The sequence below is a fragment of the Oncorhynchus clarkii genome, unplaced genomic scaffold, assembly GCF_045791955.1.
Source record: "Oncorhynchus clarkii lewisi isolate Uvic-CL-2024 unplaced genomic scaffold, UVic_Ocla_1.0 unplaced_contig_417_pilon_pilon, whole genome shotgun sequence".
NCBI lineage: Eukaryota > Metazoa > Chordata > Actinopteri > Salmoniformes > Salmonidae > Oncorhynchus > Oncorhynchus clarkii.
The window spans coordinates 63621-81091 of NW_027258268.1; the positions used below are offsets into that span (position 1 = coordinate 63621).

A 17471-nucleotide genomic window follows, 5' to 3' on the forward strand; every position below is an offset into this window, starting at 1 on the left:
AGTTCATGCCTATGATTTCAGAGTTCAAAAAAGCCTGCTTCATGTGTGCCACTGATGAAGAACCTGGATGTGGCCCAGACTGACAGGGTTAGTAACTTTATTTAACATGTTTATAAACTTTTGACAACAGTGACGGCATGTAAGACAATTTATGATATAACACAATGGATGGCTAATTCGTCATACTGCATCGATATTTGATATTACTTCTAACGTGTTCCGCTTTGTTTTAGATTGAATGCTTTGCCAACGGGGGTTCCATGTGCTGTGCCTCGGAATGAAGACCAAAGAGTTCACCAGAGTAAAGAACACAAACTGGAAGTGCTGTCTTTGTTGTTGAAAATGTCTGCTCTACCCCATCCACACTGAAGAGGCTCTGACATGTACATCAACCAGGGATAAAGAGGAAGTTAACACTGACATGTACATCAACCAGGGATAAAGAGGAAGTTAACACTGACATGTACATCAACCAGGGATAAAGAGGAAGTTAACACTGACATGTACATCAACCAGGGATAAAGAGGAAGTTAACACTGACATGTACATCAACCAGGGATAAAGAGGAAGTTAACACTGACATGTACATCAACCAGGGATAAAGAGGAAGTTAACACTGACATGTACATCAACCAGGGATAAAGAGGAAGTTAACACTGACATGTACATCAACCAGGGATAAAGAGGAAGTTAACACTGACATGTACATCAACCAGGGATAAAGAGGAAGTTAACACTGACATGTACATCAACCAGGGATAAAGAGGAAGTTAACACTGACATGTACATCAACCAGGGATAAAGAGGAAGTTAACACTGACATGTACATCGACCAGGGATAAAGAGGAAGTTAACACTGACATGTACATCAACCAGGGATAAAGAGGAAGTTAACACTGACATGTACATCAACCAGGGATACAGAGGAAGTTAACACTGACATGTACATCAACCAGGGATAAAGAGGAAGTTAACACTGACATGTACATCAACCAGGGATAAAGAGGAAGTTAACACTGACGTGTACATCAACCAGGGATAAAGAGGAAGTTAACACTGACATGTACATCAACCAGGGATAAAGAGGAAGTTAACACTGACATGTACATCAACCAGGGATAAAGAGGAAGTTAACACTGACATGTACATCAACCAGGGATAAAGAGGAAGTTAACACTGACGTGTACATCAACCAGGGATAAAGAGGAAGTTAACACTGACATGTACATCGACCAGGGATAAAGAGGAAGTTAACACTGACATGTACATCAACCAGGGATAAAGAGGAAGTTAACATGGTGAAATGTTTCATACTTATTTGAAGTTAAGTGTCTGTTGACATGTTGGAAAAGATTAAAGGTCTACAATTTCTGTTTAATTTGTCAATGTTACATTTTTAATCATTGATTTTCTGGCCACCATTACTGTGGTTACATGTTCAGTATTTGTATTGGCCAGTAAACCCACTGCAGCCCACCTCACCAGCTAACTCTCCATCCCTGTTCAGTATTTGTATTGACCAGCCCACCTCACCAGCTAACTCTCCATCCCTGTTCAGTATTTGTATTGACCAGCCTACCTCACCAGCTAACTCTCCATCCCTGTTCAGTATATGTATTGACCAGCCTACCTCACCAGCTAACTCTCCATCCCTGTTCAGTATATGCATTGACCAGCCTACCTCACCAGCTAACTCTCCATCCCTGTTCAGTATATGTATTGACCAGCAGTACAGTACTTAGAACTACCAATTAAACATTAAAGAAAAGGGTAAACACAACACTGGACTGAACCATCTAACTGTCAAACTAATATTAATGTGCAACAATATAGAAGAGACATGACTAGAGGTTATGCAATATGGGTTATGCAATACACTGCACGCTTCTTAGGTGTGTAATTGACATGACCAAGGAGCTATTGCAAATTTGAAACTATGAAAAATGTATGTTACACCTTGTGATTTTACACTACACAAACCAGACTGTGCAATATGGAAGGGTAGTCAGCAGACAATAGGTCACACGACCAAGGAGCTATTGAATTTTTAATTATTATTTTTTTTTAATGTAAAACCTTTTGAGATGAAAATGGACAAACTAAAGTTTGTGCAATATAGAAGTGTAGTCAGTGGACATTCTGAACCTTGTTTGAAGTCAGTAGATCACATGACCAAGGACCTATTGAAATTTGAATGTAAAAAAAGTTTGTACTTTGTTTACGCTCCCTAACTAATTCAACAAGGAATACAAAATATTGCTCACATTTCCACATGTTTATTAGCTTTGGAAAGAGAATTAATGTCCAAATCGTGAAAATAAGAACTGTGCAATGTTGTACGCAATATTTCCAACATCATGACACTTATTTGGAGTTTGTGGCTCAAGTGGTTTGAAAGCTATTGAGGTTAAAAAGCGTGAATATCTGTCTAATATCCAACTTCAAACTGTCTTTACCTCGGTCGTTACACTGGCATACAAACTCGGTAGCACAGAGTTGATCATCCATATAAGGTTGGGATATTAGTGCATTGTGGGTAGTTTAGAAGATTGCCCGAAATAAGTTAATAAATATGTAATAACGCAAAAACATAACTGTTTGTCCTTATAGGTAACCATAAAGTGATTACAACTAGCTTACTAAGTCTTTAGCCACACTGTATTGTTACACTGGTGAGTAAAAACTCCTGCTTTCTACACTTTAACTTGTTGTCTGAAGATAAAATATACATTTTACTCAACTGCGTTACCCACTCCAGTCAGCAGATGGCGGTCTGGGAATTTAAGGCGATGCTGCTGGTGTGACGTATAATGTAGTGGACGGAACGCTTCTTTCAACAGCAGCAACAGTTCGTTAGACACCTCGGTAGCTTGCTAGACAAAATAGACGAACCAATAAAGCTCTTTAGACGCTTTAGTGTTTATTAGCCACTGTATTTTAAACTCACTACTGTCGTCTAGTTAGTTATCCGATTTAATTTAATGATTTAATTTCATATTTACGGTGTTGTTATTAGTCAGTTTAGGGGCTGGTTAAGTTAGCATTAGCCTAGCTAGCTAACATCTCTGACCATGACTTCACTAAGCTGCTCTCCTCCTGATAAAGAAGAGGAGGTCTGCTGGACGGAGAAAGAAGCTCTGGTGAAAGAGGAGGAGGAAGTTACAATACAAAAACAAGTAGAGGGTGAGGCTGTTACGGTGAAAGAAGAAGAGAAAGAGGAAGACGTTTCAGTGAAAGAAGAGGAAGATACGTTCAGAGTGAAAGAGGAGGAGGATGTTACAGTAAAAGAAGAGGAGGAAGAGAAAGAGGAGGATGCGGTTTTTGGAGTGAAAGAGGAGGAGGAGGAGGTGACTGTCACATCCAAAAAGGAGGAGGAAGAAGATGAGGAAACTGGATATCTGGGCCCGGTTTCCCAAACGCATCTTCAGGCGTCCGATGGTTCTAACAATGAACTTAGCCGTAAGATGGTTTTGAGAAACCGGGCCCTGATTAACACTAGTAAGTACAGTCTTAAAAACAGAGGCACAAACTCTGCAGTTGTTGGGCTGATGTTTGGTGTTAAAGGGGAAATCTGCAATGCTACATCCATTTTTTTACTTTTAAATTATTTATTTATAGTCATTGATTCTTGAAGAATATAACACATGCCTCATGAGCTTAGTTCAACTGTTGTACCCCATCAGAACCCCAAAACGGCTGTTTTGTAGATTTGTGAACATATCAAAATACTTAAACGTACATGCAAAATACCCGCTGTTAACTTTTAAATGATTGGAATTAATTATCCAAAGAGAGTGTAAAGATTTTTATTTTTGGACAAAGACTGGCCATCCATGAGGTCAAAATTATAGTTTAATTTCGAGGCTATATAGTATATTCTAGAATTCATCCATGATGTTATAATAATAGTTAAACCATGTTTCTAGGATATATTCTAGAATTCATCTATGATGTCATAATGATAGTTTAACCAGGTTTATAGGCTATATAGTATATTCTAGAATTCATCCATGAGGTCATAATGATAGTTTAACCAGGTTTCTAGGATATATAGTATATTCTAGAATGACCAGTGTAGATTTCCTGCGGAGGTCAAATTGTTAGAGCTGTTGATAAGTCATTGTATAATATTCAGCCAGATTATTTTCATGCCATTACATCAATATAGTCTAACCAGAAGAGAAAAGACTCTAACCGAACCACCTCCTCCTGGTGGCCTTTGTAAATTTCTACCAGTCTGCGTGCCAGTTATGATTTTTACATGCACATTTTCGTGGAACAGTTTCATTTGATTTATAATAGTATCTCAAAATCATTGTCTGTGATTAATCTACATTCTATCTAAATTAAAATTATAAGTAACTTTTATTGCCATTGCCAACTATGTAAACAAATAGTCTACATAAAGCCAACAAATAAAAGCATTGCAAATAAATATACTATAAATCACATGGCCTGTCTACAATGAACTTGAAACATTGTATAAGATATTCTGGGCTCTCAGTTTCCCGTGCCAGTGAGTTCTGGACAGACACAGTTGTCGGCTATTTGTGAAAGGGGCTAAGAAGTAATCAGGTATTTTATGACATTTCCACTGGATCAGAGCATTACATTTTTCCCTTTTATGCCGAGTGGTTATCGAAAGGGCGAGAGCTGGAAATATTTTACAAAAATACTTTGAGGAACTATTCTCATTTGCAATTGATTTTGATTAGACTTTGTTTACTTGCTGTTTGAGGTGAAGATACATTTGCTTTGAGAAGCTCCACAACTCATTAGTGGTGGTGCGTTAAGACAATCAGAAATACTATCAGACATCCCCAAGTGGGCACATTTATAGGCCTACATTTGTGCCCAGGCCAGGTAGACTCGTCCAACTTCTATATGCGTAATTGGGTGTGTGTCCTTACTCAACATTGACAGGAGTGTTTCAAACAAAAGACAATGAATAAACTGACTCATCTTGCGGGGTCAGGTCTGGGTGGTCTGTGTGGTCTGGGTGGTCTGTGTGGTTTGGGTGGTCTGGGTGGTCTGGGTGGTCTGGGTCAGGTCTGGGTGGTCTGGGTGGTCTGGGTGGTCTGGGTGGTCTGGGTGGTCTGGGTCAGGTCTGGGTGGTCTGGGTGGTCTGGGTGGTCTGGGTGGTCTGGGTCAGGTCTGGGTGGTCTGCCAGGGGCCTTTTCATTTAGTATCCGTTTGCGTCGGCATGAGGAATGATTGTATTTCCCCATGGTATGTTGAGTAAGTAGAGGGAACATTAGTTATAGTCATAACGTTAAGCTTGTCATGTGAGGAACTTAAATACTGGATCTTGCTGTCGGACAGTTTTTTGTATTCAGATCTCTGAAATGCTCTCTACCTACGTAACATTTAGTGTCTCCTTATGTTACGCTGGGAAAACAGTTTTCATGGGCACAGATCCTAAATCATTTCAGAGTTTGCTAAATCCAATGATTCTAACCGAGAGTCACCTTAACTTTATTGACAACACCCAAATCAATACTGTCATTAATGCGGTTCTTCAATAATTACACATAATTCTTAATACTGTAGCTGTTTAGTTACAGTCACATGTTCGACAATCTGTCATTCAGAAAACTGATCAGCTGATCCAGGAAATCATTTTCTGAATGACAGTCAAATGACAAACATCACGACAACAACCAAAGTGCTTCTTCATTCATTACTCTGGTAAAGACAGTTATGCCGTGCTCCACGTTGGATCCAACATCCCTAACAAATTGATGTTTATAATTTGTTATTGTCTGCTTGATTTACAGTAGGGTCTTGTTAGTCTGTTTGGACACAGAGATACTTAGCTCATAATTTGTGGAGAACTGTTCCTTGATGGATAGGCTATTGTACAACACACACGTGCTCTAGTATGTCTGTAGTTATTGTGGTTCGGGGAAGTTATGGGTCCTACAGTAGGTCTATGTTATTGTTAGGTGAAGTTATGGGCCAATTTGTTATAAACACTTAATGTACAAACCCTCATTGCCAGGCTGATGGCAAAGCTAGCTAAAGAGCATTTTACTGGTTGAAGTGTTTTATAAGTATAAAGCAGTTTATTTGCGACGATAACACAAACATATTAAGCAGGAGATTCAAGCGAGCCTTACAATTATATTCCAAAAAGTAATGTGAAATGCACTTATAAGCAACCTGTAAATGGAGGCTATTTTTTCTGTCAGTCTATGAGAACTCCCCTGAGTTTCCTCCCACGGTGGTGAATTAGTGAATAGACACAGAGCTTAATGTGAGTTTCCTTCAGTAGCATCCTGATCTTGCACTGTAATCTTCAGAATACATTGTGAAAACGAAAATCTGCTCACCATTTTTGCTCCAGGCAGATATACTACATCGGTTTCCTCATTAGCATGGGGGAGCTTCTGCAATCAAATTGTGTGTGCGTCGCCCTCATGCCGCAATTTTAGCAAACACAGAAAGGGGCCTTTTTTTGGAGACCAAAGGTCGTCTGCCACACTGCTTAGGTTTTGACTGTCTTAAGACAATTGTAAAATAATTTAACAGATGTCAATTGTTGTACAACTTCATGGGGATGCTCTGGGCATCACCTTTTACCTCAAATAAACAGTGGAGTTCTGGTGTTGTGGGCCTTTAAACATCTGTCTGACCTTGTTGTTCACACAGGAGAGAGATGTGACTATCGTGGATCCTCTGGGGAGCCTCAACAACATCATGAGACAGAGAAAAGTCTCTCCAGATCAGAACTCCTCAAGAAACACCAGCAGAGACCCACAGGGAAGAAATCTCACTTCTGCTCTCTGACTGTGGGAAAGGTTGCAAATCTTCATCAGAACTTAAAATACACCAGCGAGTACACACAGGAGAGAAATCTCACTGCTGCTCTGACTATGGTAAAAGATTAAACTCTTCAGTAAAACTTAAAATACATCAAAGATTACACAAAAGAGACAAACCATATGGCTGTGCTCAATGTGGGAAGAGTTTTTCTTCATCTAGCTATCTCATTGTACACAAGAGAACACACACAGGAGAGAAACCTTATAACTGTGATCAATGTGGGAAGAGTTTTACTTCATCTGGCCAGCTGACGTTACACCAGAGAACACACACAGGAGAGAAATTGTATAGCTGTGATCAATGTGGGAAGAGTTTTACTCGATCTGACCATCTGACTTTACACCAGAGAATACACACAGGAGAGAAGTCTTATAGCTGTGAACAATGTGGGAAGAGTTTTACTAGATCTGACCATCTGACTTTACACCAGAGGATACACACAGGAGAGAAATCTTATAGCTGTGATCAATGTGGGAAGAGTTTTACTAGATCTGACCATCTGACTTTACACCAGAGAATACACACAGGAGAGAAACCGTTTAGCTGTGCTCAATGTGGGAAGAGTTTTACGACATCTAGCTATCTGACTATACACCAGCGGACACACACAGGAGAGAAACCTTATAGCTGTAATCAATGTGGGAAGAGATACTCTGGTAAAAGATCTCTGATTAAACATCAGAAAATACATGAAGGAGTTGTTTCATGATATCAATGAAATAATGTCACAATGTAGAATGTTTTAACATAATGTCACAATGTAGAACCCTAAATGTTTCTCCCCTCCCTGTTCTATTAATTTCCACATTAAATGGATATTAGCCTCAGGGGAAAAATCTAGGCTCTGAATTGAAAGAGTACTATGATGTCACAATGTAGAATCCTTTATTTATGAGATTTAACAAAAAGTGACAACAAAAAGAGTTGTTACACTGACCACGTATGTTTAAGGTAATGACTAAAGGATTCCACCCTGAAACGTATAACTGTGTAAAGAATTAGAATTAATAGACTGTAATTCTCTAATGTGTGTGCGTAGGACAAGTTAAGACTTTACTATTTAGCAATTCAAGTGAGACATTCAAGGAAAAGAGGAACTGTTAACAGACAGCTTGTGACAGACAACTTGTGACCACTGTAAAACTGATAACAGGAAGGAGGTCTCCCCACCCAGGGAGGGGAGAAACCGTTAGGCTTGCAGTAGATTATGTAACATGTTTCAGGATATGATAAGCAATGTATGTGTTGGAGAAGACTTGTAAAACAGCATTGACAGTGTTTGAGAAGAGTAGGGGTATTTATATGACCAAATGTGAGGTATAAAAGGCTATGTGCTTGTATGATTTTCGGAATAAATAATAAAGAACTTACCTTTTGCAGAAATTCTGGGACTTTGTCCAATTCTTCTATGAAGGGGCCTTACAACCCCCAGCAGTCTGACTGGGGAATTGGTCAAAGTAGATTGTGAGTTTTGAGTTCATATCATTGGAACTAGGCATTCTTGTGACAGTTATTGATTTGGAAACTTGGGGGGGAAAAATGTAATTGGAAAGACATTGAAAAGAAGGCTATGCCCAACGTCCAATATGCGTTCGGTTGTAGTTGAATGGGAAAGTTGAAAATGTTGTTTTGGGTTGTTTTTTTCAACAACTTTAAAACAACTTAATTTCAAGGTACTTGCAGCCTATACACATGGTCGCAGTATAATACATTGGTCTATAATCAATTTTATTAACAATCCTACATCACTCCAGCATTTCTTGACAACACTCAAGTGCTAATTGTCTTTATTCCACTACTGAAGAAGCATGACTCAAATCACCTACTCATATTTCAAACATTCAGCCTGACAAAAGATACATGTTTTATTATTCCATGCCTCACCATTATGTTAATTATTACATATTAACAAAGGGGTGTACATTTGGTTTTCATATTTATAATTAATGTAACATTTAGTATTAAGAATTATTTATGCAACCAACTGACAATTTTTGGGTACAATTATATTGACATTGTTGCCCTGCTTTTATAATATCAGGGATCATTCTCAGATGTGCCAACCCAAATGTACTAGAGACTGGGCCCCAAATATTGGAGACTGGGCCCCGATCCTACAACATGCCTATCGAGTGAACCCTGAGAAGAGAGAGAGAAGCTCTGCAGTGAGGTAGAAAGTTACTACGGATATTACAGGAGTTTCCTCTTGAACTCAGACATGTCGGTGGTAAGGACAACTTGGTTGCTGATTGTTTCAAGGGTGGGCAGTCAAAAATATTTGTGTTTTGCGTTTAGCCAGTGCTTTTCCATGGATCACAATTTATTTTGACACGTTTTTCTGTATTGGAGATGAGTTTTGTTTGGACTCGTTCTAAGGGGACAAGAGTTCTAGAAGGTAGTGAGTGAAAGACGAGAGTACTAGAAGCTAGTGAATTTTAGAAGACGAGAGTTCTAGAAGCTAGTGGGTTTTAGGAAGACGAGAGTTCTAGAAGCTAGTGTGTTTTTAGGAAGACGGGAGTTCTAGAAGCTTGTGGGGAAAAATATATGTATTTTTCTTGTTTTTAATTGTTGACAGCCAATCTACACCATGTTTATACTGTAGAAGGTGAAGCATTGTAGTTGATTATTATGTGAAATGGAAGTTGTTTTCTTTTGGTGGTAAGCAAACTTGTCCAACAAAACGATAGGACATAAACTCCTGATGATCAACCTCCTCCTTCACATCTGACTCCTGATGATCAACCTCCTTCACATCTGACCCCAGTGATCAATCCAGAGCGTCTTCTTTCTTGGGGGGAATCCCGATGGACGATATCATCTAATAGGCCGTCATCACCACCACCACCCACAAGTTAATTGTCATTCAGGTTATCAATGGGAAGAGCATTAGCAATACGTCCTGTCTGGTAACTTGTCTCACTTAATGGATTTACATTGGCAGGTGCACAGGGAGAATAGGACAACGGCAGTCATGTCTGAAGTGTAAAACTACCAATAACTCAGTAATCCTTCTGGGAATGTTATGGGAATGTTATGACGTCATAAAGATATGGGTGGAGTTAGAAAGTTGACTGTCAGAAATAAATCATAAATCAAATCAAATGTATTTATATAGCCCTTCGTACATCAGCTGATATCTCAAAGTGCTGTACAGAAACCCAGCCTAAAACCCCAAACAGCAAGCAATGCAGGTGTAGAAGCACGGTGGCTAGGAAAAACTCCCTAGAAAGGCCAAAACCTAGGAAGAAACCTAGAGAGGAACCAGGCTATGTGGGGTGGCCAGTCCTCTTCTGGCTGTGCCGGGTGGAGATTATAACAGAACATGGCCAAGATGTTCAAATTATCATAAATGACCAGCATGGTCGAATAATAATAAGGCAGAACAGTTGAAACTGGAGCAGCAGCACGGTCAGGTGGACTGGGGACAGCAAGGAGTCATCATGTCAGGTAGTCCTGGGGCATGGTCCTAGGGCTCAGGTCCTCAGAGAGAGAGAAAGAAAGAGAGAATTAGAGAGAGCATATGTGGGGTGGCCAGTCCTCTTCTGGCATGGTCCTAGGGCTCAGGTCCTCCGAGAGAGAGAAAGAAAGAGAGAAGGAGAGAATTAGAGAACGCACACTTAGATTCACACAGGACACCGAATAGGACAGGAGAAGTACTCCAGATATAACAAACGGACCCTACCCCCCCGACACATAAACTACTGCAGCATAAATACTGGAGGCTGAGACAGGAGGGGTCAGGAGACACTGTGTTTAATCCATCTGTCTACATATTTCAAGACATGGAATATGAGGGTGTGTTGAGATACCCGTTGGTTGGATGATACTTTTCTCATCAATCATCTTAAATATTAAAAACTGGAAATCAACCAATCTTCCACTGTAAACTCAACGGAAAGGTCAAATTCTTTATTATCTAAAAATGTAAAGTTCTGGGCGATGGAGAGAAATAAAATGGTGCAGTTTGAGGCCATGTGGCGGAGAGTGATGCAGGAGCTGGAGATGGGGGTGTGTCAGTGGCGACCTGTCATTCAGGGCAGAGCCCCAGAATTTTGGCCCCCAAGAAATCAAATATATATAAACATGTGGGGGGGCTTGCCTGTTTTGCATGTTAATTTGGCATTAATAAGTGTTGCACATCAGTTGCAAACAATGTCAAAATATATATATATATATCATTGAGTTAATACATTTGCATACACACATGGCATATTTTTGTTTTCTTGAGTAAGGCAGCTCCAAATTGCAGGTGTTTCAGCTTAGCTCAGTGCTTTCTGTGGCGGTGGGGCGAGCCAGCAAAAAATAGGAGCATTGCGCTGTAATTGGCTCAGTGTTCTGTCACTCATGGGGACACTACGTCGTGGTGAAGTTTATGTCCTTAGTAAAGGTAGACATCCAAAATGTCAGAGCTTTGCATCCTGCCATAGAGTTAATATTACAAGTGGCCTTCCAAGAAGGCTCAAGGTCATTGGCCACAGATAAAATTACGTAAAATCACGTTACGGTAGCTTTGATTGGACTGATCATGCCAACATCTTACTGTTGTGTTGTGTCTTGCAGGCATGCATCTAAAACAATATTGAGGAGACCCCACCAAGATTGACATGCTAAAATTGCCACTGGGGTGTGTTCTAGTGGGTCTGGGCAGGTGTGATGTAGTTAATGGAGATGGAGGTGTGTTCTAGTGGGTCTGGGCAGGTGTGATGTAGTTAATGGAGATGGAGGTGTGTTCTAGTGGGTCTGGGCAGGTGTGAAGTAGTTAATGGAGATGGAGGTGTGTTCTAGTGGGTCTGGGCAAGTGTGATGTAGTTAATGGGGAAGGAGGTGTGTTCTAGTGGGTCTGGGCAGGTGTGATGTAGTTAATGGAGATGGAGGTGTGTTCTAGTGGGTCTGGGCAGGTGTGATGTAGTTAATGGAGATGGAGGTGTGTTCTAGTGGGTCTGGGCAGGTGTGATGTAGTTAATGGAGATGGAGGTGTGTTCTAGTGGGTCTGGGCAAGTGTGATGTAGTTAATGGGGAAGGAGGTGTGTTCTCGTGGGTCTGGGCAGTTGTGATGTAGTTAATGGAGATGGGGGTGTGTTCTAGTGGGTCTGGGCAGGTGTGATGTAGTTAATGGAGATGGAGGTGTGTTCTAGTGGGTCAGGGCAGTTGTGATGTAGTTAATGGAGATGGAGGTGTGTTCTAGTGGGTCTGGGCAGGTGTGATGTAGTTAATGGAGATGGAGGTGTGTTCTAGTGGGTCTGGGCAGGTGTGATGTAGTTAATGGAGATGGAGGTGTGTTCTAGTGGGTCTGGGCAGGTGTGATGTAGTTAATGGAGATGGAGGTGTGTTCTAGTGGGTCTGGGCAGGTGTGATGTAGTTAATGGAGATGGAGGTGTGTTCTAGTGGGTCTGGGCAGGTGTGATGTAGTTAATGGAGATGGAGGTGTGTTCTAGTGGGTCTGGGCAGGTGTGATGTAGTTAATGGAGATGGAGGTGTGTTCTAGTGGGTCTGGGCAGGTGTGATGTAGTTAATGGAGATGGAGGTGTGTTTTAGTGGGTCGGGGCAGGTGTGATGTAGTTAATGGAGATGGAGGTGTGTTCTAGTGGGTCGGGGCAGGTGTGATGTAGTTAATGGAGATGGAGGTGTGTTCTAGTGGGTCTGGGCAGGTGTGATGTAGTTAATGGAGATGGAGGTGTGTTCTAGTGGGTCGGGGCAGGTGTGATGTAGTTAATGGAGATGGAGGTGTGTTCTAGTGGGTCTGGGCAGGTGTGATGTAGTTAATGGAGATGGAGGTGTGTTCTAGTGGGTCTGGGCAGGTGTGATGTAGTTAATGGAGATGGAGGTGTGTTCTAGTGGGTCGGGGCAGGTGTGATGTAGTTAATGGAGATGGAGGTGTGTTCTAGTGGGTCTGGGCAGGTGTGATGTAGTTAATGGAGATGGAGGTGTGTTCTAGTGGGTCTGGGCAGGTGTGATGTAGTTAATGGAGATGGAGGTGTGTTCTAGTGGGTCGGGGCAGGTGTGATGTAGTTAATGGAGATGGAGGTGTGTTCTAGTGGGTCTGGGCAGGTGTGATGTAGTTAATGGAGATGGAGGTGTGTTCTAGTGGGTCGGGGCAGGTGTGATGTAGTTAATGGAGATGGAGGTGTGTTCTAGTGGGTCGGGGCAGGTGTGATGTAGTTAATGGAGATGGAGGTGTGTTCTAGTGGGTCGGGGCAGGTGTGATGTAGTTAATGGAGATGGAGGTGTGTTCTAGTGGGTCTGGGCAGGTGTGATGTAGTTAATGGAGATGGAGGTGTGTTCTAGTGGGTCTGGGCAGGTGTGATGTAGTTAATGGAGGTAGAGGTGTGTTCTAGTGGGTCTGGATAGGTGTGATGTCGTTAATGGGGATGGAGGTGTGTTCTAGTGGGTCGGGGCAGGTGTGATGTAGTTAATGGAGATGGAGGTGTGTTCTAGTGGGTCTGGGCAGGTGTGATGTAGTTAATGGAGATGGAGGTGTGTTCTAGTGGGTCTGGGCAGGTGTGATGTAGTTAATGGAGATGGAGGTGTGTTCTAGTGGGTCTGGGCAGGTGTGATGTAGTTAATGGAGATGGAGGTGTGTTCTAGTGGGTCAGGTGTGATGTAGTTAATGGAGATGGAGGTGTGTTCTAGTGGGTCAGGGCAGTTGTGATGTAGTTAATGGAGATGGAGGTGTGTTCTAGTGGGTCTGGGCAGGTGTGATGTAGTTAATGGAGATGGAGGTGTGTTCTAGTGGGTCTGGGCAGGTGTGATGTAGTTAATGGAGTGGGTCTGGGCAGGTGTGATGTAGTTAATGGAGATGGAGGTGTGTTCTAGTGGGTCTGGGCAGGTGTGATGTAGTTAATGGAGATGGAGGTGTGTTCTAGTGGGTCTGGGCAGGTGTGATGTAGTTAATGGAGATGGAGGTCTCGGGGCAGGTGTGATGTAGTTAATGGAGATGGAGGTGTGTTCTAGTGGGTCTGGGCAGGTGTGATGTAGTTAATGGAGATGGAGGTGTGTTCTAGTGGGTCGGGGCAGGTGTGATGTAGTTAATGGAGATGGAGGTGTGTTCTAGTGGGTCGGGGCAGGTGTGATGTAGTTAATGGAGATGGAGGTGTGTTCTAGTGGGTCTGGGCAGGTGTGATGTAGTTAATGGAGATGGAGGTGTGTTCTAGTGGGTCGGGGCAGGTGTGATGTAGTTAATGGAGATGGAGGTGTGTTCTAGTGGGTCTGGGCAGGTGTGATGTAGTTAATGGAGATGGAGGTGTGTTCTAGTGGGTCTGGGCAGGTGTGATGTAGTTAATGGAGATGGAGGTGTGTTCTAGTGGGTTGGGGCAGGTGTGATGTAGTTAATGGAGATGGAGGTGTGTTCTAGTGGGTCTGGGCAGGTGTGATGTAGTTAATGGAGATGGAGGTGTGTTCTAGTGGGTCTGGGCAGGTGTGATGTAGTTAATGGAGATGGAGGTGTGTTCTAGTGGGTCGGGGCAGGTGTGATGTAGTTAATGGAGATGGAGGTGTGTTCTAGTGGGTCTGGGCAGGTGTGATGTAGTTAATGGAGATGGAGGTGTGTTCTAGTGGGTCGGGGCAGGTGTGATGTAGTTAATGGAGATCGAGGTGTGTTCTAGTGGGTCGGGGCAGGTGTGATGTAGTTAATGGAGATGGAGGTGTGTTCTAGTGGGTCGGGGCAGGTGTGATGTAGTTAATGGAGATGGAGGTGTGTTCTAGTGGGTCTGGGCAGGTGTGATGTAGTTAATGGAGATGGAGGTGTGTTCTAGTGGGTCTGGGCAGGTGTGATGTAGTTAATGGAGGTAGAGGTGTGTTCTAGTGGGTCTGGATAGGTGTGATGTCGTTAATGGGGATGGAGGTGTGTTCTAGTGGGTCGGGGCAGGTGTGATGTAGTTAATGGAGATGGAGGTGTGTTCTAGTGGGTCTGGGCAGGTGTGATGTAGTTAATGGAGATGGAGGTGTGTTCTAGTGGGTCTGGGCAGGTGTGATGTAGTTAATGGAGATGGAGGTGTGTTCTAGTGGGTCTGGGCAGGTGTGATGTAGTTAATGGAGATGGAGGTGTGTTCTAGTGGGTCTGGGCAGGTGTGATGTAGTTAATGGAGATGGAGGTGTGTTCTAGTGGGTCTGGGCAGGTGTGATGTAGTTAATGGAGGTAGAGGTGTGTTCTAGTGGGTCTGGATAGGTGTGATGTCGTTAATGGGGATGGAGGTGTGTTCTAGTGGGTCGGGGCAGGTGTGATGTAGTTAATGGAGATGGAGGTGTGTTCTAGTGGGTCTGGGCAGGTGTGATGTAGTTAATGGAGATGGAGGTGTGTTCTAGTGGGTCTGGGCAGGTGTGATGTAGTTAATGGAGATGGAGGTGTGTTCTAGTGGGTCTGGGCAGGTGTGATGTAGTTAATGGAGATGGAGGTGTGTTCTAGTGGGTGGGCAGGTGTGATGTAGTTAATGGAGATGGAGGTGTGTTCTAGTGGGTCTGGGCAGGTGTGATGTAGTTAAGGTGTGTTCTAGTGGGTCTGGGCAGGTGTGGAGATGGAGGTGTGTTCTAGTGGGTCTGGGCAGGTGTGATGTAGTTAATGGAGATGGAGGTGTGTGTGTTGGGCTGGAGTGTGGTCTAGTGGGTCTGGGCAGGTGTGATGTAGTTAATGGAGATGGAGGTGTGTTCTAGTGGGTCTGGGCAGGTGTGATGTAGTTAATGGAGATGGAGGTGTGTTCTAGTGGGTCTGGGCAGGTGTGATGTAGTTAATGGAGATGGAGGTGTGTTCTAGTGGGTCAGGTGTGATGTAGTTAATGGAGATGGAGGTGTGTTCTATGTAGTTAATGGAGTGGAGGGTGTCTAGTGGGTCGGGGCAGGTGTGATGTAGTTAATGGAGATGGAGGTGTGTTCTAGTGGGTCGGGGCAGGTGTGATGTAGTTAATGGAGATGGAGGTGTGTTCTAGTGGGTCTGGGCAGGTGTGATGTAGTTAATGGAGATGGAGGTGTGTTCTAGTGGGTCGGGGCAGGTGTGATGTAGTTAATGGAGATGGAGGTGTGTTCTAGTGGGTCTGGGCAGGTGTGATGTAGTTAATGGAGATGGAGGTGTGTTCTAGTGGGTCTGGGCAGGTGTGATGTAGTTAATGGAGATGGAGGTGTGTTCTAGTGGGTTGGGGCAGGTGTGATGTAGTTAATGGAGATGGAGGTGTGTTCTAGTGGGTCTGGGCAGGTGTGATGTAGTTAATGGAGATGGAGGTGTGTTCTAGTGGGTCTGGGCAGGTGTGATGTAGTTAATGGAGATGGAGGTGTGTTCTAGTGGGTCGGGGCAGGTGTGATGTAGTTAATGGAGATGGAGGTGTGTTCTAGTGGGTCTGGGCAGGTGTGATGTAGTTAATGGAGATGGAGGTGTGTTCTAGTGGGTCGGGGCAGGTGTGATGTAGTTATTGGAGATGGAGGTGTGTTCTAGTGGGTCGGGGCAGGTGTGATGTAGTTAATGGAGATGGAGGTGTGTTCTAGTGGGTCGGGGCAGGTGTGATGTAGTTAATGGAGATGGAGGTGTGTTCTAGTGGGTCTGGGCAGGTGTGATGTAGTTAATGGAGATGGAGGTGTGTTCTAGTGGGTCTGGGCAGGTGTGATGTAGTTAATGGAGGTAGAGGTGTGTTCTAGTGGGTCTGGATAGGTGTGATGTCGTTAGGTGTGATGTGGGGATGGAGGTCTGGGCAGGTGTGATGTAGTTAATGGAGTGTCGGGGCAGGTGTGATGTAGTTAATGGAGATGGAGGTGTGTTCTAGTGGGTCTGGGCAGGTGTGATGTAGTTAATGGAGATGGAGGTGTGTAGTGTTGGGCAGGTGTGATGTAGTTAATGGAGTAGAGGTGTGTTCTAGTGGGTCAGGATGGAGGTGTGTTCTAGTGGGTCGGGGCAGGTGTGATGTAGTTAATGGAGATGGAGGTGTGTCTGGGCAGGTGTGATGTAGTTAATGGAGATGGAGGTGTGTTCTAGTGGGTCTGGGCAGGTGTGATGTAGTTAATGGAGATGGAGGTGTGTTCTAGTGGGTCTGGGCAGGTGTGATGTAGTTAATGGAGATGGAGGTGTGTTCTAGTGGGTCTGGGCAGGTGTGATGTAGTTAATGGAGATGGAGGTGTGTTCTAGTGGGTCTGGGCAGGTGTGATGTAGTTAATGGAGATGGAGGTGTGTTCTAGTGGGTCTGGGCAGGTGTGATGTAGTTAATGGAGATGGAGGTGTGTTCTAGTGGGTCTGGGCAGGTGTGATGTCGTTAATGGAGATGGAGGTGTGTTCTAGTGGGTCTGGGCAGGTGTGATGTAGTTAATGGAGATGGAGGTGTGTTTTAGTGGGTCTGGGCAGGTGTGATGTAGTTAATGGAGATGGAGGTGTGTTCTAGTGGGTCTGGGCAGGTGTGATGTAGTTAATGGGGATGGAGGTGTGTTCTAGTGGGTCTGGGCAGGTGTGATGTAGTTAATGGAGATGGAGGTGTGTTCTAGTGGGTCTGGGCAGGTGTGATGTAGTTAATGGAGATGGAGGTGTGTTCTAGTGGGTCTGGGCAGGTGTGATGTAGTTCATGGAGATGGAGGTGTGTTCTAGTGGGTCTGGGCAGGTGTGATGTCGTCATTTGTATGTTTTGTATTGTTTATAATGTCGTCATTTGTATGTTTTGTATTGTTTATAAAAGATCAAC

At 43.4% G+C, this 17471-nt stretch overlaps 1 protein-coding gene across 1 annotated transcript; it reads left to right on the forward strand.

Annotated features, from left to right (window-relative positions):
- The first annotated feature begins 3071 nt into the window (after positions 1–3071).
- Positions 3072–7602, forward strand: LOC139396406 (zinc finger protein 180-like). The gene is made up of 3 exons (XM_071143445.1): positions 3072–3498; positions 6652–6791; positions 6854–7602. The coding sequence occupies exons 1-3, from the start codon at positions 3072–3074 to the stop codon at positions 7532–7534; spliced, it is 1248 nt and encodes a 415-aa protein (XP_070999546.1). The 3' UTR covers positions 7535–7602.
- Positions 7603–17471: the final 9869 nt, after the last annotated feature.